The 27,783-nt window shown below is 52.0% G+C and overlaps 9 protein-coding genes and 2 non-coding genes across 11 annotated transcripts; 6 read left to right on the forward strand and 5 right to left on the reverse strand.

Annotated features, from left to right (window-relative positions):
- Window positions 1–2,263: 2,263 nt before the first annotated feature.
- Aud_009302 (uncharacterized protein) lies at window positions 2,264–2,687 on the forward strand (the record flags this gene model as incomplete). The annotated part of the gene is made up of 2 exons (XM_043294160.1): window positions 2,264–2,275; window positions 2,355–2,687. The coding sequence occupies 2 exons, from the start codon at window positions 2,264–2,266 to the stop codon at window positions 2,685–2,687; spliced, it is 345 nt and encodes a 114-aa protein (XP_043150095.1).
- Window positions 2,688–3,092: 405 nt separating this feature from the next.
- Aud_009303 (putative C6 transcription factor) lies at window positions 3,093–5,161 on the reverse strand (the record flags this gene model as incomplete). Its single annotated transcript, XM_043294161.1, has 5 exons — window positions 3,093–3,452; window positions 3,500–3,774; window positions 3,833–4,176; window positions 4,343–4,689; window positions 4,844–5,161. 5 exons carry the CDS (start codon window positions 5,159–5,161, stop codon window positions 3,093–3,095), a joined length of 1,644 nt encoding a protein of 547 aa, XP_043150096.1.
- An 898-nt stretch (window positions 5,162–6,059) lies between these two features.
- Aud_009304 (uncharacterized protein) lies at window positions 6,060–6,983 on the reverse strand (the record flags this gene model as incomplete). Its single annotated transcript, XM_043294162.1, has 1 exon — window positions 6,060–6,983. One exon carries the CDS (start codon window positions 6,981–6,983, stop codon window positions 6,060–6,062), a length of 924 nt encoding a protein of 307 aa, XP_043150097.1.
- A 1,638-nt stretch (window positions 6,984–8,621) lies between these two features.
- Aud_009305 lies at window positions 8,622–8,693 on the forward strand. Its single transcript has one exon. It is a non-coding gene; the product is annotated as a tRNA-Gln (tRNA).
- A 487-nt stretch (window positions 8,694–9,180) lies between these two features.
- On the forward strand, window positions 9,181–13,541 carry Aud_009306 (uncharacterized protein; the record flags this gene model as incomplete). The annotated part of the gene is made up of 7 exons (XM_043294163.1): window positions 9,181–9,380; window positions 9,433–9,460; window positions 9,515–10,147; window positions 10,194–10,732; window positions 10,784–10,889; window positions 12,031–12,144; window positions 12,195–13,541. The coding sequence occupies 7 exons, from the start codon at window positions 9,181–9,183 to the stop codon at window positions 13,539–13,541; spliced, it is 2,967 nt and encodes a 988-aa protein (XP_043150098.1).
- Window positions 13,542–14,286: 745 nt separating this feature from the next.
- On the forward strand, window positions 14,287–14,832 carry Aud_009307 (uncharacterized protein; the record flags this gene model as incomplete). The annotated part of the gene is made up of 1 exon (XM_043294164.1): window positions 14,287–14,832. One exon carries the CDS (start codon window positions 14,287–14,289, stop codon window positions 14,830–14,832), a length of 546 nt encoding a protein of 181 aa, XP_043150099.1.
- A 348-nt stretch (window positions 14,833–15,180) lies between these two features.
- Aud_009308 lies at window positions 15,181–15,254 on the reverse strand. The gene has a single exon. It is a non-coding gene; the product is annotated as a tRNA-Ile (tRNA).
- Window positions 15,255–16,190: 936 nt separating this feature from the next.
- Window positions 16,191–18,668, reverse strand: Aud_009309 (uncharacterized protein; the record flags this gene model as incomplete). The annotated part of the gene is given in 6 exon segments (XM_043294165.1): window positions 16,191–17,239; window positions 17,342–17,484; window positions 17,566–17,883; window positions 17,950–18,284; window positions 18,304–18,383; window positions 18,440–18,668. The coding sequence occupies 6 exon segments, from the start codon at window positions 18,666–18,668 to the stop codon at window positions 16,191–16,193; spliced, it is 2,154 nt and encodes a 717-aa protein (XP_043150100.1).
- A 424-nt stretch (window positions 18,669–19,092) lies between these two features.
- Window positions 19,093–20,377, forward strand: Aud_009310 (2,4,5-trihydroxytoluene oxygenase; the record flags this gene model as incomplete). The annotated part of the gene is made up of 4 exons (XM_043294166.1): window positions 19,093–19,327; window positions 19,389–19,536; window positions 19,598–19,829; window positions 19,895–20,377. The coding sequence occupies 4 exons, from the start codon at window positions 19,093–19,095 to the stop codon at window positions 20,375–20,377; spliced, it is 1,098 nt and encodes a 365-aa protein (XP_043150101.1).
- Window positions 20,378–20,851: 474 nt separating this feature from the next.
- Window positions 20,852–21,985, forward strand: Aud_009311 (fumarylacetoacetate hydrolase family protein; the record flags this gene model as incomplete). Its single annotated transcript, XM_043294167.1, has 3 exons — window positions 20,852–21,040; window positions 21,169–21,538; window positions 21,681–21,985. 3 exons carry the CDS (start codon window positions 20,852–20,854, stop codon window positions 21,983–21,985), a joined length of 864 nt encoding a protein of 287 aa, XP_043150102.1.
- A 209-nt stretch (window positions 21,986–22,194) lies between these two features.
- On the reverse strand, window positions 22,195–27,253 carry Aud_009312 (uncharacterized protein; the record flags this gene model as incomplete). The annotated part of the gene is made up of 10 exons (XM_043294168.1): window positions 22,195–23,260; window positions 23,356–23,477; window positions 23,529–23,579; window positions 23,638–24,739; window positions 24,791–24,950; window positions 25,004–25,186; window positions 25,504–26,444; window positions 26,511–26,964; window positions 27,027–27,088; window positions 27,135–27,253. The coding sequence occupies 10 exons, from the start codon at window positions 27,251–27,253 to the stop codon at window positions 22,195–22,197; spliced, it is 4,260 nt and encodes a 1,419-aa protein (XP_043150103.1).
- Window positions 27,254–27,783: the final 530 nt, after the last annotated feature.

Consider the following 27,783-nt stretch of genomic DNA (forward strand, 5'->3'; position numbering starts at 1 on the left):
ACGTTAGTCTGAGGTTGCTTACAGAATGTGACGTCTTCCATTTAGGGAGTTGACAAAACATTTGTCCTGTTTGATTGGTTTGATCGTTTGGAATAATGTCACATTCACTGACTCCTTGGATCTTTCCATCCAATGAACAGACGACAGAAGCGGAGAGTGTGCTGCATAATCCGGGGGAGCCTAGACCTCGCTCCGAGGACATTTTTGTCTTAAGATGTGTTCCGTGGCTGCCCAAAGTTCACCATGACACGCCAGAGGACTGAGAGGAAGCTCAGACGCTCTGACTTGGAGCAAGAATTAAAGTAAATTAGGCGAGCATGGAGACCTTGCATCTTGTCTAGATTTACATTCGGTCCGAGTTTGGGTGAGTTCAAACTGAGTTAGCACCGAACCGCTACCGTCAGGGTTGATTCTGATTTATAAAATTTGGACTCAAAATTGCAGCGGTTCAGTTCCAAACTTCCAACTGGCTTAAACGCATGAACTTATGACTGAAATACTGAATGCAACTCTAACCCTTCCTATATATAAGTTCATAATTAAAAATGATGCTATGGTTCTTAATTATATAAGTATTTCTTTATATTTTTATAAAAACTTTTCAAGTTTTAATCTCTTTATAGCTCTATATAGGTGAACTAGGATAGATTTAATCGTTTAAGTAATATTAATTATATTATATAGTTTTTAGATAGACATATACAAATTATAGAGGAAGAGTATTAAAAGTTCTAGTTATATATGGTATACCTAGCTACTAGGACAATATATATATAGGATATAAATAAGAAGGAGAAAATACCTATTTATGCAAAACTTATAGATTATTACTAGGAGGAAATATAAATACTGACTCTTCAGAAATCCAAAATACATTATTTCAGCTTTGTTCCAATGGCTTGCCGTGTCCCGGTGGCCTGTAGGTGCCCCGTGCCCGTACTTGGTCCAGACTTATGACTCCAGTGAGTTTAATCTCGGAAGCAAACGAGAGATCTGACTTTTAATACTGACGCGAAAATAGCCACAGTATCCTGCACAAAAGAGGAATATGCACGTAGTAACGATTGCTCCAATATTCTGTCTCTTGCAGTCATGCTGCTAGAGATCAGTATCCGATAGCCAAATCCAAGTCTCTATCTCGACGAGGGCCCCAACAACCAAGTAACGGAGCCGTAGGGATCTCTAGGCCACAAAGCGCTAGCTGCTCGAGGAAGGAACGCGGGGAGTCGTATCTACCGGATTTCGAGAAGCGATAACATATTGTTTGCAGGCTTATATCAGCCCACAGCATCGTTACTGGATGAATCATTTTGTCGGGGGCGCTGCAGGGGCAGGTGCTCAGTCCCCTGGAGAGTGAGATAAGCTCAGTGATAGAATATGATGCTGTTTGGATGGATGATATGTTAGAGGATTCATACTGCTTCCAACCCAGTACTAGGGTAGTATCCATGACGGTGGATGCACGTACTTTTCCGCCCATTGGGGAAGCAACCTTCACGAGCCTTTTCCCATGTCAAAATACCACCTAGTACCTTGGCAGTGGTAGATGCGTTAGCGAACTGAAAGTAGGGGCTCGGAATCTCACTGTAGGATTCTTATTCCTTCGAGATGGTCTAAGAAGTGCTTAGAAGTAAGACATACCACACCATTTGGTAAGATGGTAAGCCGCCTCCATGCGGCCCTGCGGACTAGCGCAATTCATGCCCGAGGAGTTCCAAATGCTCACCCAATTGGAGACCTCAATGGTGTAAGGGATAGTTACATTCCGGGATCCTCATTGATGTTTACAGAGCGGGTACTCTTCCTTTGCATCTAAATCCGGTTCTGCCTGCGTCATCCACTCTCTACAACGAGGGGTTCTGCAATATCTCATGGCCCACACCGGGACAATGTCACTATTGTTGACAGACTCGTGTCCAGTAAACTCCGGCTTATCTGGTTCAACTGGTCAATTGTCCAATAGACAATCTCACTGTATGCATGCAATGCGTTGAGATCATGCATGTATTCCACAATTACAGCCACCAGTGAAGACTCGTCAGACAGAACTGTGGCCTGATCTACGGAGATTCGAGTGACAGACAATCGGAGCTGAGTGGACGCTGACTTCTAAAAACTATACAGGCCCCCGCTATCGAGACTTACTAGAGTACCCCACCCGGTACTTATTATAAAGGCGGAGTTCCCCTTCTTCTGCGTTGATTCTTCATTTCTACCATATCATTCTTTCATGTCCATACTAACAAAATTCGATACCCTCACAATGGCGCCAAAAGTAAGAGCCATATACCTTTCAACCCGCTTGATCTACCTTGGATGATTCCATAAGATAGCTAGACTAACACTCGTGATAGACCCTTCTCGTTACTCTAGCCCTCGCTTCCGGTGCCCTGTCCGCCGTCTCCGGTACCTTCACCACCTATTTAGGCGGCGGCTGCCGCGCCCTTGGTAGCACCGGGGGCATCTTCGAAGGATACTGCACCAACATCGAGTATTTCCCCTGGTCTGGCTTTGAAGGAGCTGTGACATCCGGTGCATGTGAGGATGCTTCCAAAACTCCGACTATCCGCCTATACCTGGACCCAGGATGCGAAACCAACCTCTTCACTTCGTTTACCATCGGGGCCCAGCCGCAGTGTGTTGCCAAAACGGGGTCTGTCCAAAGCGCTATTCTCGTCTGCGCTTAAGGAAGATTAGGTGGTGGTGGTGGTGGTGGTGGTGGCTACCTATACTAGGTGGTCTACTGTTCTAATCCCACGGGGTGATTCCATTCGAACAAGTTACATCTTAAAGACAGCATTGGGGATCGTGTAATTCATTAGTACCCATTACTGTATTTTATCCCATGTAAACACCTGTTCAGATGCCTGTGCTCCAAGATTGGGGAGTAGAGATGCAAGTTTCATTAAACACAGTCCATATAGTCAAGCATAAGCCCGAACTCGCCCTACCCTAAGAACAACCTTGAGAAGTCAGTCAGTCCTACTTCGGGGAGTGTCAGTGTAGAAATGCATTTCAGTCATGTGTACATTATATAGCTCTCATAGATTGTCAGGATAGATGCTTCCAATGCACAGGGCGAAAGTTAACCACTAATCAAGTCGACTATCGATCCACTCCAGGAGATTAGTCCCATCGTCCAGCAATATTAGCTCCCCATTCAACCAGTTTGCCCCTACTGCATCAGCAGGTAAACTAGAGGGCAACGGCGGTGGATTGTCTGATAAGGCCTGGTTGAGGATACCACAAAGGATACGGCGCGCACGCTGGCAGATGTCATAATTTCCCTCATGCGGACGAACGACGTATTGGAGGTAGGACGCAAAGAAGCTCAGGCTCTGGATGGTTTCGGGCCGTCGGAAAGTCGATGGAGGAGGCCGTGATGACCCGGCAGTTTGGCACAGCAGCTCGATTGCTAGAACGCCGGCGACTGGGATGCCGAATGAAGAGGCCTGCTGTTGGTGAGACGGTGCGGTTAAGGTTTGAGAAGTGGACTTACGTTCCATCCAGTGTTGTATGTACCAGTTCCAGATGCAATCTCTCTCCCGATGAGCTGGAGAACTGTGCCGAGTATATTCTGTGAGACATTGATTAGGGCATCCGACTCGTTCTGGGAATGACTGACAAGCAGCCGGTAGAGAAGAAAGTCATTGTAAAGGAAGTCAAGAGAGAGGGGAATAAGTAAACTGCCACTGTCGTCGACATTGGCACTGCCAGGACGCCAGCGAAGGAAGCCGGGGAGTTCCTCCCACGTTCTGCGGGAGTTGTCAGACACTTGCCTAGACAATGTCAATAATGGCCAGATGATTTCAAATGTGAGTCTTGGACTCACTTGGCTTTCCGGGGAAGGTCATCGACACAGCGGCTCGGCGACAATTCGAGGATTTGCTCTCTAATTGAGCTGACCAGAAGAGCAACTCGCATCCACTGGGCATGTTGGACGACTCCTTGGCTGTTACAACCATTTGCGCCCAGTTTTTGATGGCGGCATCTCGAGTAGGTGCGTCCGCAAGGATCTCGTCGTAACGCAGATCCAGGGGAAGTTGCACATCGCAGTATCTCCAGCTGATCTGGGGCCGTCCCAAGGAAGTGGCAGGCTGCTTATCCATGATATAGGCGCCCGCCATCAGGCGTTTACGGAGCTCGGCGAGAAAGAAGGGCATGCGTGTGTTGCGTCTAGACTGGTTGAGCCCGAGAGTATATACCACTATGGATAATTGGGCCAATATTCGCCACGCTCAATAATCTTTACCTGTCAGCATAGCGAAGTAGTTCCATAGAATGGGCGACAAGCCATACCATTGTCACCATCACCAAAGTCAGCAGACGGATATATTGATACAGCAGCCAACCCAGAGGGTCATGGACTACACCTGAGTCGTCGCAAAATTGAAGACAAGCATCTCTGGCAGTGGCCGCAAGCACCCCCAGTGATCTTTGATCGGCTGATGCAGCATCTGCTAACTGAGATACAGATTTCCAGTCTCTCTCCAGTATTGCGCCTTGGCCTACAATGGAGAAGACCAATCCGATGCCTTCCCATCGATTAGAGACACGACGTAGATATTCTTCGGGTGTCGTCGAGGGACCGACCTCAATCAGCTGCGAGCGCTCGTCAAATAGTTTCTGAGACCACCCTAGCAGGTTCTCGTAGTACCTTTCCTTTGCATCCTGGGCATTTCCAGGATTCTGTGGGCATCTTTCAAGGCTGTAAAGATCATGCGGACGAGCTGTTGGCCGACAACTCAACCTTCTGGCGAATTGTCTAAACGATTCTCCGTGATAGTCTCGTAAAGCGACAGATTCTCGAACAAGGTCAGCAGAACCGCGCGCCCAGCTGAACCTGTTTTTGACTCAAGCTGGCTTGACTGTGCTCCAAGATCCTCAGCGGCGCGAGGATCCCGTTTACATCCTCTTCGTTCTCGCTAGACACGCCAGAGTAGCTCGTCAGTCCCAGGGTCCCAAGAGGTGTGACCGATTGGGCTTTCTTGTCCAAATTGATGTCAGAGTTTGCAGGCTTAGTTGGCGAGGAGACAGGGTCAGGATACCAGCTCCGGGTCACGGGTGAGGGATGATAAACACAGACGTCGGCCACAACAATGTGCCGATGGCCGCGCTTGAATCCAAGCCATTGGACAAAGACGTGGACTTTGCCGGCCATTTCATGGCCACATTGTGGGTGAGCTCCACATCCTTTGATGCCGATATTTACGTCTCGCTTCGGGTTATGGCCGGTGAACGAGAGGTGCCGTACAGGACTATAGAACCAGCGATATTCCAGGGTGAATCTCGAGACAAGAGGGCACTACCTCCGTTAACATCAGGGGTTTTAAAGGCTTCACGGAGGGCTACGGATCCTGTTCGCAGCACACCTTATAGGCCTTGGCACACACACACCTAGAAAAGGATGCCCAGCCTGTGGTTCCAAATGAGCCTGTCAAAATTGAAGTTGAATTACTCGCAGTGGCTGGACGGATTTAGCCGGGAGGCGACTACGTCTTGAGATCACACCCATTGAGGGTTCAGGGCCATGCCCGTATTTGAGCGCGCATATGATGAAACTTACCATCGTGGAGCCGTCAACCGTGTTTTCACTAGCTCCATTTCTATTCCCATTGTTCCTCCCAAGCCTAGCCTTTCTTTGTGAATAATCGTAACTGATTCTTTCCATGCGCAAAGATTAAGTTTAAGGGGGGATCTGGTGGGGCGTGTTTACTGTCTGTCATTGAAGAAAGAAGGTGGCAAGTCAATTATGGCAAAATTGTTGCTGAAGAACCCTCAAGAATGTCTTTGCTCTTTCCAGCTTCATATGCCGTGGTCATTTCCCAAAATAAAGGGGGGAAAAAAACATTTCTGCACCACCGCTAGCCTACAAAGAATCTTATAACATCGAACCATTCGCTCATTCCTCTGAGTCTGCTGATCTCAATTCAGACACAAGGCAAAGGATATTCAGAGACACATGATACGAAACGACTTACTCCGGTACGCGGGTGGTCGGAAAGATCTTATTTTTATGGTTGCGAACAGCATTCAAGTTAAATAGTTTCAAGCTTACTTCACTTGCTTTTGCCGGCTCCGGCCTGGTCCAGGAACTCCTCAACAGTAGTGGCGCGCAACCCTTGGAGGACACCAGTGCCCCATTCCAAAGCCTTCCCCTTGGGATTGTGGTTTGCATTCGTAAACCCAAGTATCCTCATTTGGTGGACGGCCACCCAAGGGTCATTCGCCTTGAGGCCTTCGATAATGTTCCCAAGAACCTCCGAAAAGGTCACCGGGTTGGACTTCCACGAAGAGTCGCGTGATCTGAACAATTGGAAAAGCTCCCTGTAGGTCAATGTCTGCCCAGCCAGGAGAGTGATTGGTGATAAATCAGCGCCGTAATTGATGCTGTTCCGTAATATGGCCAGCACCGCCCGTGCTGTGTCTGCGGTGGATGTCAAAGTGACCTTCTGCGAGCCATCAGCGTACATGTCGAACACCTTCGCACTATGGTTCATCGCCCATGCAAGTCCGATTTCGCGAAGCGGGTTCTTGTCCCCGGGCAAGATATATTCCATAAACCAGCCGTGACAAATCATCGTCCATTTGACGTCGTTTTGTGATCGTAGTTTGTTGCGAACAACCTCGTGTGTGGCGGCACTAAACATTGGCTGATCCGGGAAATCGTCAAGGTTGATGTTCCATTCGGATGGGATGAAGTGTTTGCACCTGCGCGATTGACTGCATGCCTCAAGGATATTGGAGTGCGCGGAAACATAAAAATCGTTAGGGCCGCTGAGAGTTGAGACAACCGCGTCGCAGTCATCAAGCTTCCTCCTCAGATCTTCGACGGAGTAATCGGTGAGACGGATCTCGGCTTTCAGGTCGTCGAGGCTTGGTTTAAATGAACTGGTCAGAACAACGACTTCGTCCTCGGACTTGCAAAATTCGGTGGCGAGGCAAAGGCCAACTTGACCAGCACCAGCGAGAGCAATCTTCATGATTTCTGAGTCGATGTAAGCCAGGACTTGGAGACCAGTGTAAGTTGTGATGTTTATTCAGGTCAGCTAGAGTCGGGAGGACTCTGCTGTTCAAATATAGAGGAGTCGTGATCATTATTACTCTAGTTCTTGTTGCTCTATCTTGATGTCGTCATGCTACTTCAGGTTCTAGGTGTAGCTGTGGGTTTCAGGCCTCGCAAAGCAGCTGAAAGAGGAAGGCGGGAGGGGCAAGGAATGGGTCAGCTTTGGGTTAGCGGCTGATTGAGTTTGAGTCAGTCAGGGTATGGTTGGTCCACATACAGCGCCAATTTTCGGCCAGCCTACGCTACAAAAAAAAAGCATTCAATGATTTAATATGGACTACATCGGCGTACGTATACGGTGTATGATTTTATTTAAGATTTAATTAATAGCACGTACGGACACTACCTGCACCAACGCCTAACAACGAGATTCAAATTCTAATTATTAGGTTATCTGGAAACTCTGCAGGCACCACGTCTCGCGCCTCCCGTACTGCTGGACGTAGTTGATCGTTGGTAGGTCTCTATCCTCACCATATCATTCCTGAATCCAATTCTCATCCGATTCCATCCGATCCCGATAGAGTTCAGATCAGGGGAGGAAGGAGCCGAATGCTGTTATGGGATAATCCCAGAATACGGACCACGTTGTGTACGTGGCTTGCAATTTGTGGTTCCTGTTAGGCTGCCCCTTCTTTTCAGCTGCCAATCATACCATTAGTTCTCTCTTTACTTTCTCCCTGTTATAACTTCCACCGTGTACCTATTTTTAGTGGACATTTTGGCCTTACTAAGAGGTGGTAATGAGGGTGAGTATTGCGGATCCGCTGTCCTAGAACACTCCATTTCGAGAGCGCTCGGGAGTAGTGCACGCTGAATTGGAGATCCTTGCATGATAGACAACAAAAAGGACTAATAACAATTATGGAGGATCAGCCTTCTAGTGTAGGTAACCAGAGGAGAGCCCACTGGTGATCACTATGCTAAAAACATCTCTCACAACACATATATACAACAAAGGTCAACTCTCAGTGGGTCCTATGGAATGATTCTCAATTAATAATCTAGGGGAGGCACTTGGAGTTATCATAAAATTATTAGATGTTTAGGTAAAGTTTAGAGAGGAGTAAGCATAATATGCTTAGAAATTTAATAATAAAAGTTTAGTGCCCCTATTTAACAAGCACCTAAGCAAGCACTCTGTAGGTGCCTATATAATGCAACCTAGATGTTAACATGAATTGAAGCTGCTGAGCGGAAGGCAGCATTGCCTGATGCTGGAGACAAGGATACTCCAAGCAAAACCCCACTTTGACGAATTATCAGGATTGTAGAGCGCGTCTTGTCGTACTGCTTCGAGGCCATTGAGATGTGTACAACAGCAGCATGATAAAAATAGATATCCAAGGGATAGCAGTTCAGTTCTCAATTGCTCAAGTGGGTCGGCACAGGTTGTCATAGCTTATAGGTACCTTAATATTTGACTGAAACTGAGGATCAAATTTGTGCCTGAATTCTGGCTACCATTATGCTACCATCATAAAGGTACTAGAATTTATGCAATACGATAGCTTTCCTATTTGAAGCAAAAAGATCTAAAGTCTTTCAACAAGTGGGTTGTGTAGTGTAATGGTTATCACTCCAGATTCTGATTCTGGCAATCTTGGTTCGATTCCGAGCACGACCTCACCTATTTCTTTTGTTTTTTCCATCCAGTCTCACCAATCACTCAATCATAGTAATGTCTTTTCTTGTCCACAATTACTGTTTACGTTATCCCTCTTTTTATTCTTCAATAACTTCCCTGGTCGACTATCCTTGTGTGAGTAAATATCTAGTAGAGAAAGTAAAGTGAATACATCCACAATACTGGAGTGGATGAAATCATCAACCTTTAAATACGCCCTCCAATCCTCACCTTAGATACGAAGCAGCGGATCGAGACAGTTGCAGGAATACATGCTGCAAGCGACAGTCACCATATCTGACATTCTATGACAAAATCAGAATCAGCACATTTGGTACTACTTGCATGTCTATGACCGATGGCCATAGTGGTGAGGTCATCGCACCCGGCACCAATCTACATCATAAAAAGGTAGCAAACCTCACGAGTACTAGACTGTAGAACATAGCCCAGTTAATAATCTGCAATCTCAACGCAATCGAACAAAATGGTACACATCAGTCGAGTTCAGAAACGCCCCAAAAGCCACCGTCCCAGAAAAGCCGAAGTGACCGACTATGTCTATGGCACCCACTTCGCAGCGCAAGATCTGCCGCACCATGAAATGACAGAGAGCGAAATGCCAGCGAGCGTTGCGTATCGGTTAATCAAGGATGAATTGAGCCTTGACGGGAATCCATTACTGAAGTAGGTCGTCGGGTCCTCCGTGCGAAGGTTATGTCATGCTGATGGAGTCTAGTCTGGCGAGCTTCGTCACCACCTACATGGTAATCACCTTACGCCCAAAAATAAAGTGCTTTCCTGTTGCTGACAGCATACAGGAAGATGAAGCCCAGAATCTCATGACCGACGCGATGAGCAAAAACTTCATCGACTACGAACAATACCCGCAAACAGCCAACATCCAGAACCGCTGCATCAACATGATCGCGGACCTGCTACACGCCCCCACCGCCGACAGTCCAGACACCCAAGACGCTATCGGCACATCGACCGTCGGATCCTCGGAGGGTATCATGCTAGCCACGCTGGCGATGAAGAAGCGCTGGCAGAACCGCCGCAAGGACGAGGGCAAGGACTGCACGCGCCCGAATATCGTGATGAATAGCGCGGTGCAGGTCTGCTGGGAGAAAGCGGCGCGGTATTTCGACGTTGAGGAGAAATATGTCTACTGCTCCGAGAAGCGGTACGTGATTGACCCCCAAGAAGCAGTCAATCTGGTGGATGAGAATACCATTGGTATTTGTGCGATCTTGGGGACGACGTACACGGGCCAGTATGAGGACGTCAAAGCCATCAACGACCTGTTGATCCGGAAGAAGATCGATTGTCCGATCCACGTAGACGCTGCCAGCGGCGGGTTCGTCGCGCCATTCGTGAATCCCTCCCTAGAATGGGACTTTCGACTGCCAAAGGTCGTGTCTGTCAATGTCTCCGGCCACAAGTATGGTCTGGTAAGTGCCAAGCCCATGTCCTTTAAGCGTCCCTAACATTCCTTAGGTCTACCCAGGCGTTGGCTGGGTCTTCTGGCGCTCATCTGAGTACCTCCCCAAAGAGCTCATCTTCAACGTCAACTACCTCGGCACCGAACAGGCGACCTTCACCCTCAACTTCTCCAAGGGTGCCTCCAACATCATCGGACAGTACTACCAGCTCATCCGGCTCGGCCGGCACGGCTACCGCTCCGTCATGCAGAACCTAACCCGTACCGCAGACCATCTCTCCACAGAGCTCCAGAAACTCGGCTTCATCATCATGAGCGACGGCGCGGGCGACGGCCTCCCGCTCGTCGCGTACCGGCTTCCACCCGATGAAAACCGCCTATGGGATGAATATGCGCTTGCTCATGTCCTCCGCCAGCGCGGGTGGGTGATACCCGCGTACACGATGGCGCCGCATAGCAACCACCTCAAGATGATGCGGATCGTGCTCCGGGAGGACTTTAGTATGGATCGGTGTGATGTGCTGGTTGAGGATATGAAGATGGCGATGAAGAGTCTGGAGGAGATGGATCGGTCGATGATCGAGCAGTATATCCAGTATGTGCTGCTACTGACCTACCGAGTTTTACAAGCTGACGGATACTATAGACACGCTGCTCGCCATCGGGTTCATTCACTAGCTGAAAAACCCGATCATCCGGTTTACCCGGGCGAGAAGCACTCGCTTCAAGGGAGAACGGGAAAGACTCATGCGGTGTGTTGATTACAGCAGTGCGGCGTTTATCGGCGATAATGACTATTGAATTCAATGGCAAAAGTGCATTCGATAGGTGTTGCGCTGCAGATATGTGTCCCCGGTTTGTAATGGCGCATGTACACCGAGCTTGGCGCATAGTCGAGACCCCTTGCGTGATACTCGTCAATCCGAACTACGTCTCTGTCTCCTAGACAAGTTTCATAAGCTCATTCGCTTGCTGCTCCTCGTTTGTCAATGACCCAGGTCTGCCGTACTAGCAGGTCTTGGACACCATGACGAACTGGCGGTAAACAAATCCGCAAGGGTAGTCCAGAACAGTCGGTCGATATGAATGTAAGCGAAGACCCACCTTCATCAGAGAATGTAGTCTAGACGTCTGAATTGCCGTAGACGAGCCAATCACGTTTAAACCGAACCGGCGATTTTGTCTCCACCCGTTGTAGGGCAATTGACATGTTCTCCGAACCACGGCTCGGCATCAGAGACTGGGAAAACACGGCTAGAATGGGGAACTATTTCATGATGACGTTCAGTGCATAGTTGTTCACTTATCATAAATTCTTTCGAGTGAGGTCTCCAAGTCATTATTCAGATGAAGATTCGGCTTGTTCGCAAGATTTCTGCCTCTTTCCACTATTCTTGTCATTGTTGCATGGATCCAAAATGGTAGAAGCAAGGGCGGGTGAAGTATTGCATATGATAGATGGGATACCATTTCGACAGCATCAATGGCCAACTTTATGCAAGTATCTGCCGGATCTGCGACTAGCAAACTCTGATTATTTTGATGGCGATTCTCTTTTGACGAATGGAGCAGAACATGTCAAAGTTATATACCGCCAGCCTGACCGTCTGTTGCTGCTGCTAAAGATCATCTGCAGTAGTTTATGGGGCATCTCGATGGCCATTCGAAGGACCTTAAGTTTCTCAGACTTGAGCTGCGTGGAATGTTTGACCGCCATGTGATATAAGTACAATATCGAACTTGAAATGCCATGTTGGTGTCCAATTGGTGCTGGGCGATCGATTGATCGAGGATCTGTGTAGATCACATCTGAGATTTCTACCGTATCGTGACCAGGACGATCAGCATGTCCGTTTTCTTTTCTTCTTAAACTTCTGATAGTCCTGATCGTAGTACAGTAGGCAGGAGGGCGAAGCATATGTCAACACTATGGAGTTGTGGACGCTATTTGGGCTGTTAGCTGCCACCAGCCATGTACAGGCGAAAGCCGTATTCGCTCATTTCATGGTAACAACAACAACATTCCTCCTATCTTGAATGATCCTAACATTGACCAGGTAGCCAACGCCATCAACTTCACGCAAGAAACATGGACCAACGACATCTCCGCCGCGCAGGCCGCGCACATTGACGCCTTCGCCCTGAACCTCGGCTACGGCTTGCAAAACTACGAGCTCATCCTCGACGACGCCTTCACCGTCGCCCACCAGCACAACTTCAAGATGTTCCTCTCCTTCGACATGGGCCAGGCACCCCAGTGGCCCGCCGACGAGATCGTCCACGTAATCGACAACTACGTCACTGGCAGCGCATACTACAAGCACCACGACGACAAGCCGCTCGTCTCGACCTTCGAGGGCGGCCAGAGCGCCGACGTCTGGAAGGATGTCAGGCACAACGCTCAGTCGGAGTTCTTCTTCGTCCCCGAGTGGTCCTCACTGGGGATTGAGGCGGCATCCAGCAGCCCCGTCATCGACGGCCTGATGAGCTGGGATGCGTGGCCGGCCGGCGCGCACGATATGAACACCACGCTGGACGAGGAGTACATCGCGGCGCTGGACGGCCGGCCCTACATCATGCCCGTCTCGCCGTGGTTCTACACCAACCTGCCCATATTCAACAAGAACTGGGCCTGGCGCGGGGACGATCTCTGGTTCGACCGGTGGCAGCAGGTGCTCCAGCTGGCGCCCGAGTACGTGGAGATCATCACCTGGAACGACTACGGCGAGTCGCACTACGTCGGGCCCATGCACGAGGACGACCTAGGGATTTTCGCTGTGGGCGATGCCCCCTTCAACTATGCCGATGGGATGCCGCACGATGGCTGGCGGGAGTTTCTGCCGTACGTCATTGATTTGTATAAGAGCGGGAAAAATGCAAGTTTTGACAAGGAGGGGGTGGTCTCGTGGTACCGGCTCAATCCGGGCTCTGCGTGTTTGAGTGGGAAGACCACGCCGGGCCAGCTGGCTGCTGAGGGGACGAACACGACCAGCCCGAGAACCATCATGCAGGACAGGATCTTCTACTCGGCGTTGCTGGAGTCGGCGGCCGACGTGACCGTGAGTGTTGGCGGGGCCAACAAGACGGGGAGCTGGGCGGATACCCCCAGTGGGGAGAAAGGGCTGTATCATGGGAGTGTGCCCATCGATGGGAACACAGGGGGAGTTGTGGTGACCGTGTCACGGTCTGGCGAGCTGATTGCCCAGATGAAGGGCCAGGCCATCACTACCGACTGTGGGAAGAATCACGGATACAACAACTGGAATGCGTGGGTGGGGAGTGCAATGGGCGAGAAGAATGTGACATCGAAAACGACTTCAGCTGATGACAAGAAAAATGGCTCGCAAAGATCGAGACCGGCGATGACATTGCTGATGAGCTTGGTCTTGTTGGCGCTAGTGTGAGCATGGCTGGGATACCAGGGATATCGGATGCATGACACTGACCAGTACATAATCTACTGTTATGATAATTCTATAATGTTAGTAATAACCTGGACAATGATAGATGGCCTCAATTGTACCGCAAGCTCTTTCATTTTGGGCAGGTGGTTACCTCAACTTCCATGTGACAAGGAGATTTAAAGCATCCGCCGAACAGACCCATGAAATACACAATCGGACTGTGCGAAGCGACATCTTCCGATGACAGATCTCGAACAACAGATTAAACCTGGTAGTGTATCGGCGATCCGCAACGAACTCCCCAATGCCCACAGCTACGTCGGCGATTGCAGAATTCCGGACAGAAACAGCGAATGATAAGCTGCAGGGATCGCCTAGTCACTGCTGAAGACCTTCCTGGAGTCCACATGCCTGGGTAAGTCCAACCTATGACACCATCTACACGCCACCCGGACAGCACCGATGCTGCATACTATAGATAGAGTTTGCTAACCGACTATGAGCCTTGGGTCCTCTCGGGCCAAGATCGGTTCCACACCTTAATATCCTTGGCCGCTTCGGCCGAAGATCGCGGCCGAGGCGATCAATATCTTCATCGGATAGACTCTACGAGCTGTATAGCTTCAAACTCTGCCGCAGCCCCTGAGACTGAGGTATAAGTAACCCCTGGTCCCTGAGGATCAAGGGCGAATGAGATCTCTCGTCCACGCTTAACAAGGCCTTACACTGTTGCCAACCGGTCGAAATGTCCAGGCCCCTCGAGAGCTTACCAACTGCCACCATCCTACTCCGCCATTCCTCTCGTGCCTTGAACCCTCGCATTCCTCCTATTGCCAGGCAGAGCATCTCCATACTCCCATGTCGCATCGCCATCATCTCGCGCAACAAACTCAGAAAAGAGACATTAACCAAGAACCCCGATCTACGCCGATGCGTCGCACACAACAGTCTCCTCCGGCGCTCCATGGAAGAAGCACACAGCAATATCCGCAAGAGCATGACTTCACTCCGCTTCGAGGATGATGAGGATGACAGTGCGGGCATGATCACTCAAAGCCCCAGCGAGAGCCCATCCTCCATCATCCGGAGCACGATCAACGCCGCTGTGAAAGCTATGGCGCATCGTCATCGGTCAGAAAATCTTGTCCGGATGGCTTCCTCTTCCGGGGAACCTGATGGAACAAAACCTATGAACAATTATCGTCGCTACTACCCTACCAGACTCGTCTCGGGTCGGAGAAAACTGCACCCTCCTGCGGGACATACAATACATGCACGCGTGGCGGCTTGATGACATCACCGCTTGCTGCTATCATTTGATTCTTTGTCACCTCAGTATATCAGCATTTTACGGAACTGTGTTTATACCCGTATAGAGTCATAGCCTACCTGCAGATAATATGCTCCTTAATACAATTTCCTCCATACTCGTCAAATGGCGCTTAGACGAATTGCAAAGACATGCTGTACGACCCTGCATGCATTGGTGATATATCTCTGCTGTACAGAAGCACATGCATAGTTGAATAGATATTATAGACATAGTTGTTCTTCTCCTGCAATTGTAGCCAGCATTTTGAATATGTTAAAAATCCCTGATGGTTTCCGGAGACAGGTCAAAAAAGAAAAGGGCAAAAAATGGTCACTACGAGGGTCGAACTCGCGACCTTGGCGTTATTAGCACCACGCTCTAACCAACTGAGCTAAGCGACCAGTTCTTGAATACCTGCATGCTTTAATTATTTGTCAGTGAATTTGTAGACTAAGGCCTGGCTTATTCTTTGAGGAAGACGACCAAAGCACCATTAGGTGAATTACGTCCATCGTCTACATAAACAATGGATTAAATCATGGAAAGCATTCAATGTAACCATTCGATTGGCGGAGACCACTTTTCCCAAACATACTGACCAGTTAATTAATTACCGATGCCGCCATGGGTATCTCCGCCTAGATATATATTTACGTTGAATTCCATTCCCACCTACATTGAACCAGCTAGACTAGCGCATACATGAAGGATACTATGGTAAATAGTGATAACAAATTAGGCCAGCCAAAGAATGACATTCACCCAGACTATGGTGTAAACCCAAACCCTCAAAGACAATCATGTTATAGCAAACTGGCCTTTACGTAGATCCATCGTACCTAACAATGAATACCAACTGATCATGGCAAGCTTGGACCTTGGTAAAGAACGCAAAGCCTCCACGTGTGACCAACATTGCTGTTCATTCGCATAATAAGCTTATTGGTGGACTTAAGTCTTGCTACGAACCGTGTTGACAAGGATCACAGAAACTAAAGCACAGACTAGTCAGGGACTACATGGGACAAGTGGGATCTATCACAGGTTCAAGGAAGAAGACGAGGAGGAGAGTATCAAGCGTTTATACCCTAACTAGACGGACTGCGCGGGCTTGCATTGCTATTCTATGTACAGTTTCAATCAGACTGGCCATTTCCCCCTGCCTTATCTTTTCTTTCCAACCTGCTATGCACAGAGAACATCCAACCAAGTCTTGCCAAACTAACAAAACAAATAAATCATCCGAACCTCGTACGTCGAACCAAAAACCCAACCCAACACGTAGTCTAAGGGTAGTCACTGACTAACTCCCTACAACCATCAACGCCCCGCCGATCTCAAGATAGCCCCTGCAAATAATCCGCCGCAGCCCCAAGCGCCCTCTGCAACTCGCCTCTACTATCAACCGCAGCAAAGACAAACCGGTCCGGCCGCACAACCACATACCGCTTCCCGCCCAGCACCTTGCCCATGTAGTACGGGTCGTAGAAGCGCGGTGCGGGGCGGTTCGCGCACAGCGGCGAGGCGGCGAATTCGGGGCCAGTTGCGATTTGCCAGTACGTCGCCGATAAAGCACTCTGCATGTCACTCTCAGGAACAGCAGCCGAGTGTGCATTGCCCGCGCTCGCGCCCGCGCGTTCAACGAGGAAGACGACGTCCGCCGCGTGGATCTCCCCGCGTGACAGTTGGTCGATGTCTCCGATGTCCCGGTGCGCGGCGGGGAGGTCGTCCAGGCTCCGCAGGTACACGAGCAGCCGGAAGAGCCGCGGTTGGCTAGCAGCGGTTGTGGTGGTGGTGGAGGAGGAGGAGCCGAAAATGACATCATCCGTAAAGCGGATTCCCCCCCTCTCCTCGCAGTCCTCGATTTCTTCGGAGCGCTGCAGCTTGCCAGTACTGCCGTTACCACTACTAGTACTAGTACTACTAGTAGTTATAGCGGCACCGCCACGAATCCCAGGGATAGCCCTACAATACCCCTGCGGAAGACACACACCACCCCCAAACTCCGGAAGGAAGGGCATCCCCTCCTCATGCGCGTACCGGACCATCCCGCCCTGTCGCCGGCCAAGACGCAGCCCCCTGCGCCATGCGGGGACCAGGCGCTGGATGAAGAGGAGGACGGAGCGGAGGAGGATGGCGAGCGGGTTGCTCTCCGTGACGAAGCGGCCGTTTTGGATTGTGGACGCGAGGGAGCGCTCGAGTTGTTGCTTGCGCTCGAGGTACCAGCCTCGGAGGACCGCGGCGTGTCGGGGAGCATCAGCGCCTGCTGCGGAGTGCGGGCTGTCCTTGTGGTTGTGGTTGTGGTTATGGTTCCGGCATAGGAGTGCGAGTCGCCAGGCGAGGGAGGCGGCGTCGCGGAAGCCGGATGCGATGCCCTGGCCGCCGACTGGAAGAGAGTCAGTTGTCAATTGCCTTGAGTGGGAACAGTGTATGGGATATCGCCGATCCTGATGCAGTGGAACAGGCGAGGGAGAGTTTGGTGACTTACATGGAGGGAAGACGTGTGCAGCATCGCCGCACAGGACAACGCGGCCTTGTGCCCAGCGATTGCAGCTGCGGGCGGAGAAACGGAACGGACGCGATCTGAGGACGCGAATGCAGTCTTCTGGGAATTGAACGTCTTGCGTGAGTCTAGAAAAAGTGTCGATGTCAACGGGCTTAATAAAGAAGGCTGAGGAACAGGAAGGAAAAAAAAAAAAAAGAAGCACTCACCCGTACAGACTCCCTGGATGGGTGATATACGGGAACACGACCTTCATGATCATATCCTTCTCAGCCATGCGCTCCCCATCCTCATCTGCATGCACCACAAACTCAAAGCGCCACAGGCGATCTCGGGGCAGGCCAAACCGCCCACAGACCGCCGGACGATCCGGATTGCACAGGAATCGGAAGTCGGCAGGGAAGAAGGTATCATAGACTTGCTCGGGTGTGTATCCCTTGGACCAGAGCGGGAAGTCCGGGTGGCTCTGCGGCGTTGGGAGAGTGATCTCCCAGTTGAGCGCTACCCAGGTCTCGTCATAGAAGGCGCTGTTTATTTTCGTCACTGGTTAGGATGTGCTGGACTGGGCTTTCTTTGGCTTGTCTCCCACTCACTGGTTTGCAGCCTCCATCTGAACCCCCTGCGGCTCCAGGTACATCTTGCGCGTGTACCCAGTTTTCCCATCTGCGCCGACGAAGAACCGCGACCGGATCGCGTGCGTGTTCCCCTGGCTGTCAAGATAGTGGCAGTACGTCCAGTCCCTGTCCTCTGAAAGATGCGATACCAAGCAGCCAGATCGCAACGCAGAGACCCCGGGGGCATGCATTGCCTCGCGCAGGTGTTTCTCCAGGACGGGCTGCTTGTGGCATATAAACCCAACGTGCCCGGTGCCGCCCTCGGTCTGGTTATCACGCAGGAGAGTGAGTTTGGAGTCCTCAAATGCATAGTACTAGTTCAGGAAGACCAACCGTAGAGTAATCCATCTGCAAAAAGGGCTTCTGCCGCAGCGACCTTTGCGTCCCGCCTATAAACTGGAACTGCCCCATGCCTATCGTCAAGTCAGAAAAGTTGACTGGCTGCGAAAGACCGCAATCGGATACGTACAGGTGCCGATTTCGGTGTAGATCTTGTCATAAAGTCCAACCCCCTGGAGAAGGCGAATCCCATCCTCATCCAGTGCGATCCCGCGCGGGTCGGTCGTGATGGCAGTCTCTTTCTCCAGAACAATATGGGCCACCGACATGCGGCTCAGATATGCGGAGAGCAGCGCGCCTGTCGGGCCACAGCCACAGATGACTACGTCTGTCGTTTCGTAGTCGATCGACTCCGCCATGGCTGGTTAGTCCATAGAGCAATAAAAGGAGCAAAGTGGCAGACGGCCGATCTAAGATGCTGGGGGAAGGAGGGAGGGAGACGGAGAAAGAAAACGAGAATTATAGCCTCGCTCCTTAGTTGGCTTCCCCTGCGTCTGCCACAGACCCGGAGCAACGACAGTGATGCCAGCCCCGAGATTCCGGATCTTCGCAACGTTCTGTGGGGAAGAGTCCTTTCTACATCCGCTTCCCCGCCCCGGCTGCTTCACATGGCGGGACGTGTGGGACAGACCACCAGCGAGCCCGTGGAAGGGGATGGATTAAATGGATTTAATGGATTAAATCAAGTACAGGGATCTCATTCTCACTTCGTTACACAATCGCAATCTCAACACCTTCAGCAGAAAGAGTCGTCACTATCATGGTACAAGCGAAACCCAAGAAATGAAAGGGAAAACTGCAGGTGCTCACACAGTCCAGGCACACGAGCCCCCTACCATCAAAGCAAATCACGGAGCGTCCGTACCAGACGTCGTCGCCCTGGGCCCCGAGCAGGAGAGTCTCGAGGCGTGGAGACAGCGATGCGGGATCAAGACTGACCAGCAAATCCGCCTGGTGAAGCTCGCGCACATGCGATATCAACATCCAGATCTCGATGAGATAGCTGTGTTCCTGCAAGGTATCAAACATCGCCCACTTCTCACACCATAATGCAGGCGTGCAGCTAATTTTCGCACTAGACTTTGGCATGGCGGTCGCCCACCGAACCGACACCAAAACCTGGTTTCGCGGTTACGGACCAGACGCCTATGTCTACTACGCACAGCAGGGGCCCAAGGCCTTTCTCGGAGGGACATACGAAGTCGAATCCTACCAGGAACTCGAGAAGTGAGTATTCTCTTGGGATAAATTGATGGTCGGTGGTGTTTCCTAACTTAGAGGTGATTAGGGCGGCGAAATTGCCAACGGCAGGCCAGATCCAGCAGCTCACAGACGCGCCGGGCGGGGGATATCTTCTCACGTTGACGGATCCGTCCGGTTTCCCAGTCAATCTGATGTACGGAGCATCTCCAGCAGACCCAGGGTCATACCCGGAGAAGATCATCTACAACTACGAGGTCGAGAAGCCACGGGTGCGGAAGTTCCAGCGGTTCAACGTCGGCCCTGCGGCGGTGCACAAGGTTCATTCTTTCCCTTCATCCTGACACTCTCAACTGCAATCCCTCGCGACGCTGACTGAACGCAGCTGGGTCACTACGGCGTCTGCACCGCCGAGTTTCCCGCCATGGTAGACTTTTACACCAAGACCTTCAACCTCGCCCCGAGCGACTTCCTCCACGTCGACCAAGACAATGGAGAGAAGAAGCAAGTGGCGCTCTTTGCGCACATTGACCGGGGCCCGGAGCTCGTCGACCACCACACGTTCTTCATCAGTTCCAACGCGACAACGCACGTCCACCACTGTTCCTTCGAGGTGCACGACTTTGACACACAGAAGCTCGGCCACGAGTGGCTCGCGAAGAAAGGGTATACCTCTGTTTGGGGCGTGGGGCGGCATATTCTCGGCTCGCAGATCTTCGATTACTGGTGGGACACGACGGGGAATATGATTGAGCACTATGCAGATGGTGATCTGGTGAATGACCAGACTCCCATTGGGTATGGGCCTGCGGGCCATGAGTCGTTGGCTGTTTGGGGGCCGGAGGTCCCGGCTTGGTTTTTGCAGTGATGATTTGATGCTTTATCTTTGGTAATGCAATGTTTATCTAGAAGATCGCCTCTTTGTACCTTGTGATCAACTCCCGTACTGTAGACTCTGGAGACTGCCTGTGGTCAAAGTTGAGTAGTATCGTATCTTTCACATACATGCCCGAATGAGTAAGTAAACTGGGGGTTCAATATTAAGATGCACGGATAAACAATAGAGGCCAGCAGCAGAGTAGCCCACATTCGCTGTGGCGAAAGCACGGCGGGACGCAAGACTAGTTAGTAGTAACCCTGAGAAGGGCGTGGGCAGCGGGACGAAACCACCACAGTTCCCCACACCCCGCCCGCCGCAAGAAAGCCCTAGCTACTCCGAGGTACAGAGGCGCCCCGCCTGTTTTAATCCCTGAAGTAGCAGCATCGCCGCTTCAAGTCCAAGCCACTTCTATACCTCTTCTTCTTTCTTCTTCCACTAGACGTCGCTTGCGCCGCCCTCACCATGCCTTCCTGGACGCACTTGATCCGCTTCGTCGCCGAGGAAGACGGCAAAGTCCATCTCGGACAGCTGGTCGATACCACTGCAGACGTCGGTGAAGCCAGTCTCCGTGGCGAGAAGGTCGCGGCGTACCTCATTGACGGCACGATCTTTGACGGGCGCGTGACGGAGCATGTCATGCATGCTAGACAGGTTCGTCTCGTCCATCCTTGCCGCGCAGCCCCAGCCTGAGCGGCTCTGCACATTCTCCCTTTCCCTTCCCTCCCCATCGGGCCAAAGCAGAGGAAGCCACAAAACCACGACTGACCACCCAATCCCAGCTCCTCTCCCCCGTAACCCCATACCAATGCACCTACATCCGATGCCTAGGCCTAAACTACACGGACCACGCACAAGAAGCGAACCTACCCCTCCCGGCGGCGCCCATCCTCTTCACCAAGCCGCGCACAGCCCTGAGCGACCCATACCCGGCCGCCATCAACATCCCTAAATGCGCGCAGGACGGAACGAGCGACTACGAGGCCGAGCTGTGCTTTGTTATCGGGAAGAGCGGGCGCGATATTTCGGAGGAGGATGCGCTGGATTATGTCCTGGGGTATACGGCGTCGAATGATGTCTCTGCGCGCACGTTGCAGCTGCTCACGGCGCAGTGGTCGTTTTCGAAGGGGTTGGATGGGAGTTGTCCCATTGGTGAGACTTCTTTTCCCCTGTTTGGTGTGCTAGCTAGCTATGCTTGCTCCGTTACGCACCCTCCACCCCCAAACCAAAGAAGAAGAAAAGAAGAAAAAGAGGAAGAAAAAGCAATATCACCTGACCTAATTAATTGATCTAGGCCCCGTCCTCGTCTCCAGCACGGTAATCACTGACCCGCAAACCCTCCGCATCCAAGCAATCCACAACGACGCAACCGTGCAAGACGGCCACACAAAGGATATGATCTTCAGCATCCGGAAACAGATCGCGTACCTGTCGCAGGGAACCACGCTCGAGGCAGGGACCATCTTCCTCACGGGAACCCCGGCAGGGATTGGGTACTTTAAGGAACCGCGGGTTGTTCTGCGGGATGGGGATGAGATTAAGGTGAGGGTTGAGCGGGTGGGGACATTAGTGAATCGGGTGAGGTATGAGAGTTTGTAGATGGGGGTGGGGGGGTTTGACCAGGATTTGTTTTGGAGTGAAGTCATAGAAAAGGATGGCGGGTCGATAGATCGTTATTCGTGTGGCTATATTCCATAGATGATAAAACAACCGCTCAACGCCCCTGTGGTAAATGAACCGTAATAGCGTACATTTTCACCAGAGTTTTCTAGAAGAAGAACGGATTATGGGAGTACTGATACAACAATTTACCCCATGCCCCTACCACCCCCACCTCCTCCACCCCCTTCCGGAAACAGCAAGCTCAAGAGGTATGCATAGTTCCGCGAAATCCCCCAGTGCCCGACGCGCTGCAGGACATCGACGAAGCGCCGGAACGTGCCCGTCTCCGGCGTGTTCGGCCGGAAGCTGCGGAGGCCTGTGACCTCGTACAGCACCTGCGGGGGCGCAACGGGCAGGATGCGGAATTCGGGGAATTGCCCGAATTGCTGGTGGAGGGCGGGTATTGTGGACGGTGACGACGATCCTGTCCCCTGCACATTGGCATCTGAATTGGCGTTGGCATGGGCAGCGCCGCTACCCGGCGCTCCGTACTTCGTGTAGCAGAACCAAGCAATCGCCGCGCGGAAGAGGATGCGCGGGGCGTGAATGGGCAATTCGGCGGCGAGGCTTGCGGCCTCGAGCTCGTGCAGGATCATCGAGGCGTGCAGCGCAGATCGGAGGCCGTCCGGGGAACGGGCCCAGGCGCGCGCGTAGTCTGTGTGGCGCTGTGCTTCGTGGTGGCCTTCGCGGCCGATCACGAGCTCGAGGCGGTTGAGGTCGGTGGACAGTGAGATGAAGAGGGAGTGCCAGAGGGCTGGGAGGAGGTAGGGGTCGGCTGGTGGGGGTTTTCGGCGGTGCGGGGTGAGGATGTATGTGTTGTAGAAGGTAATGAGGGAGGTTGTGTGTTGTTGTTGTTGTTGTTGGTGTTGCTGCTGACGATGATGCTGCCTTTGGGAGAAATCCCCTGAGCTCCGACCTTGGATAATGCTGACTGCAATCCGCTGGAGTTCCAAATACGCGTAGAGCCTGTTGTTCGGGTTTCCCGGGGCACTGGGTATATGAGCCGGGGCCTCTAGCGGCGAATACGTGCTGCCGTTGGTGAGGTTGGATAGAGGCCCCGTTAGAGCCGTGGCCCAGGCTTCGGCAGTGGGGGCGGCCCAGAGGGTTTCGTCTGAGATTGGCGGCAGCTTGGAGAGGCCGCGTCCCAGGAAAGGATCTGAGAGTGAGAGCTCTGCGAGCTCGATGTCATGGATGTAGAGGCCAGCGGCGATACTTTACTCGTAAAACATGTGTCAGTGAGGGAGAGAAATGACAGTGAACGTAAAAAGTGAAAATAGGGGAGGAAACTGCCATGGACTAGATCTTACCGATTGCGTTCTTCAGCGTGGATCCATGTTTTCCAGGCCTTCTCGGGCTCACACGCAAGGAGATCCTGGTTGAGGTGCTTGGAAGCAGAGCCAGCCTGGAACATGTTGAACCGTCTCGCCCACTAGCCATGGTGAGTACGACATATGTACAAATCTTGGCTAACTGAACTTACCGCAATTACCGTGCCGTGGAAGGTCTGTGCCGTCAACAAGTCCTTCCTTCTCTAGTGGAATCTGTTAGTCTCACACTCTCTTCCTGCGGAACGGGAACCTGTGTGCTACCCTTGACAACATGCCAAATGTTTGGCCGAGGAGAGCTGCTTGGATCATGGTGAGTGCCTCGTATCCTCCAGCTGAGATACATCGCTCCCACTGTTCGACCATCAGTAAGGGTACTCCCGAGTCGGACGGCGCCATACACTTGAAAGAATGGACTTGTTCAAAGTCTCGAATATTTTTATTCCATGAGAAGCGGCGGTGGGGGAGCTCAAGAATAGACTGCCGATGGAGCATATCGACAGCAGCAGGAGGGAGCGGTTGGAGGACGGACGAAAGCTTGGAGCATGTAGAATGGGAAAGACTGGATGAAATCGAGTAAAGTACATTTGTACACAGAGGTTCTTCATGAAAGTTAATACATTGAAAGTGCAAATCGGCGGATGCTCCTACCAGAAAGTCCGTGGATGGGAGGGGCAATATGGGGAGGTGATGCTGAAGCTTCGTGGCAAGGTGTTCTCGGTACTCCTCATCGACATAACTCTGGTCTCGCGCTGTATCAGGGGTAATCGAGCCAGAGCAAGAGCCCTGAATGAGGATGAACCAATTCTGCTGGATGAGGTCCTCGACGGGGATCGGCGGCAGGTCGTCCTCAGACTGTCGCAGATCGGAGCTCACGGATTCCTCGTGATTGGGCAGGACGCTACTCTGCGGGTAGAAGTACGCTGTCGACATGATGGTCGTGTTGAAGGCGTCTAGATCAAAGTCATTGCCGGCGAACCATTCCGGCGCGTGAGAGGACAGGTCAAGGTCGATGCCCTGGCCGTGGTCAGTCGTGGCGCTGGCAGGGCCGGGACCCTGCGCTGAGCGTATTCCAGTTGGAAACCAGCCAGCCGATCCAGGTCGTGTAAAATCATCCGTCGCCAACGGCCCAACCGTCGCGCTGTTGTCATGAACAGCAAGCGGGGTTAGAAGTGACACTGCATCAGTCGGTGGCTGCTCCCCCCCCGGCAGGACCCCAGTAGATCCCTGCGCAACACAGACGGCCCGGTTAGTAGTAGACGCGTTAGTACTCGCGGCATCGAGCGAAGTCCTTTCCAGCTCGGTGCCCGGAGGGGGGCGGATAGCATCCGGCTGGTGGCGTCTTGCATGTCGTAACAGAGAATCGCTAGGCCGTTAGCTGGAGCAACAGAGGATAACGAGAATCAGTGTAACCAACTTGCGACTGAACGTTTTCTGGCACAAGGAACAGCTGAACGGCTTTTCCCGGGTATGCGTCCGAACATGCCTTGCCAGGTGCTCGTCTTTGGTGAACGATCGAGAGCACCAGGGGCAGAGACGCTGCCGCCTGCGGCTCAAAGGGGTACTAGCCATGGGTCCTGGATCGAAATATGAGGGTAATAGTTGGGAAATCCGGGGAAATGTGCCTCACCCGCGATGACGAGGGGATTTTGCGGGGGTTTTGCGGGGGCAGAGGGCAGACGGTCCAGGAAGAACGTTTCTTCGAGTCGCCCGGATTCCCGGAACCAGTCGGAAACGGTCCCACCCTGATGTCCCACCGTGCAGTTAATGAGCATTACAGTCGGCCCAAGAAGGTGTTGACAAGCAATTTGAACTGGGGCAGGGACATTAGCTCAGAGTAGACTCGCTTAGGTCAACAGCAACTGACCTCAAAGAAAGTCTGTTCAATGCACAGTCACCTGTGTCAGAATGGGAACATACATTGATTGACGTAAATCATCTATAGTAACTCTTCAACTTGTACTACCGTCCAGTACATAAGACATGCATACATTTGACCGTACGAGGACGGTTGGTTCCTCTGATCTGGCTATGGCTACAGAGTATGCTATATGATCCTAGAGCTCACCGAATACTGAGCTGATTGTAGGTTCATACCCTTAAATAGTAGTGCAGACCATCCTCACTCACCATAGAAGTGCACTTTAGCATTCCGCGTCCTCGCCCTCAACCTCTTTCCAAAAAAATACATCGGCAGCCCCAGGACCATCGGCCCAGCCGTCAACGCCAACTGCACCATCGCCGGCGTCAACCAGCCCGTCCTCGCCGCCAGCGGGAAGACCCAATAGCTCATCGCAAACCCACAGCTATTCTTGATCACAGTCGCCACGACCATGATCTCCCCGGCGATCGACCTGTAGCAGTCGACCGCGTAGGCCACCGCAATCGTGGGCACCGCCGTCACGCAGAGGCCCGTAAATCCATACCCGACGACAATCAGAACGGGCCAGTCCCACTCGCGCGTGTAGCCCACGCCGCCGACCACGATGCCGATGACTGAGGTGACGAAGTAGGGGATCAGCGCCGGGAGGCGCATCTCAGCTTCGCGGATGCCGTTGTTCGCGGTCGTCGCGCGCATCGCGATCCAGTCGGAGAAGGGGCCCGCGGTGAGGAGGCCGAGGCTGCCGCCGACGACAAAGGCAAAGTTGGAGTAGCCCACGGCCGAGGGGCTGAAGTTGTTTGGGGGCGCGCTGAGGATGGCAGACTCGGTGAGGTTCCAGTAGAGGAGGACATTTGCGGGGCCGGCAACGTTGAGCCCCGCCCAGAGGATGATGGGGAAGAAGAAGAGTGTGATACACGAGAATGTGTCGCGGACGAGGAACTGCTTCCAGTTGGGATCGGGGCTTTGCCATAGTCTGAACTTGGCCTTTGAGGGGCGGCCCCTGCCCACCATCATGGGGTCGGGGTCAATGTGTTCGAGCTGTATCGACTCCGACTTGGGATCGTTGGAAGATGAGACTTGGGGTGGGGAGGAGCGGGAGTACTTTGTCTCCGGGACGAAGACGGTGAGCATGATGAGATTGACCCCAGTCATGGCGAGGGAGAGCCAGAAGAAGCTACGCCAGCCGAATCTGGAGAGGCAGCCTGGTCAACTCGGGAAGATGCTTTTCAACAGTGGGTCAGCGACGGCAGGGTACCTTTGCGCAATATTGCCGGCGATAATCGGCCCGATGAATAACCCCAGGAAATAGCCCATGAAGTAAACTCCAGTCCAGAGACCGCGATCATGGAGGAAGAACACATCAGACACGACTTGGACCAGGATTGTCTCGCTCGTTGCAGTAGCTATGCCGTTGATTGCACGCGCAGCCAGCATGCTCGAATAAGAGGTGGCGAGCGCCTGCCATATACAGGTTGCTGCACCGAGCAGACAGAGCGAAATGCTCGTCACACGGCGGCCGAAGATATTCGAGCAAGGAACAATGATGAAGTTGGCGAATCCGAGCGCCAAAACGCAAGTGCCGGTCAAGAGGCTGAGTTGGGTGTCATCGAGGCCGAATTCCTCTGCGAAAAAAGGGAACATTGGCCCCATTGATAAGGCAGACTCGACAGACACGAAGAGGTAGAGGAATTGGGACCCGACGATCAAGTCTACGTCGAGTTTTGTTAGCGAGTGCGCGGAAAGGACACCTTTGGAAAGAGGATGGGTTTACATTTCCATGTTCTCGACCATGTCAAAGGATCATTCGGATCGTTGGAAGGGCGTGGAACAAGCCTGTATAATCAGCCTGCCGCATCGACAACACAACCTAGGGTCTTACACCGGTCCCTTTTCGGGGGCGTCGCCCGAAGTGTCTCGCAGTACATCAGTGCCTGGCAAAAGATCGCAGTGGGCAGCTTCGCCGTGTTGGCCCGCAGAGGCGGAGTGGAGGGAGGGCATGGCAGGGATAGCTTTCGGTTGATGGCAGGCGGTACAATAGGATGATTGACAGCACGAACATGAACCTCTGGGCGGGATTCCCCTGTTTTGTAGTATCAGGCCCTGTACGGGGCAGAACTTCCCCGCAATCATCCCCACAACAAGCGGGCCTTGGGACAGAGGGGTCCGGGGGTGGGTCAATCATGGAAACAAGGGCTTATAACAGCCTCCAACATTGTCAAAGGGCCCTGCCAGAGATTATGGGAACTACAATGGGGCTCTAGATAGCACAGCATACCCAACTTAGGAGAACCACGAGTTTTATGCTAGAACTCAAAATCAAAGCAGGAAAAGAAGCTGATAGTGCCACCAGATATATTCCATAAAAAGCTCTTGCACAGTCCAAGAAGCCATAAACCACGTGGGTAGAAGGAATTAACAATCAATACTAAACAATTTAGTGATTTAGCATAGCTCAGATCTTAGAGAGATAACGAGAGCTCTTTTTGTTCTAGTTAGGATGAGTTATGAAGGCCATGATCTCCTCAAAA

Source organism: Aspergillus udagawae, assembly GCF_001078395.1.
Source record: "Aspergillus udagawae IFM 46973 DNA, scaffold_7, whole genome shotgun sequence".
Lineage (NCBI taxonomy): Eukaryota > Fungi > Ascomycota > Eurotiomycetes > Eurotiales > Aspergillaceae > Aspergillus > Aspergillus udagawae.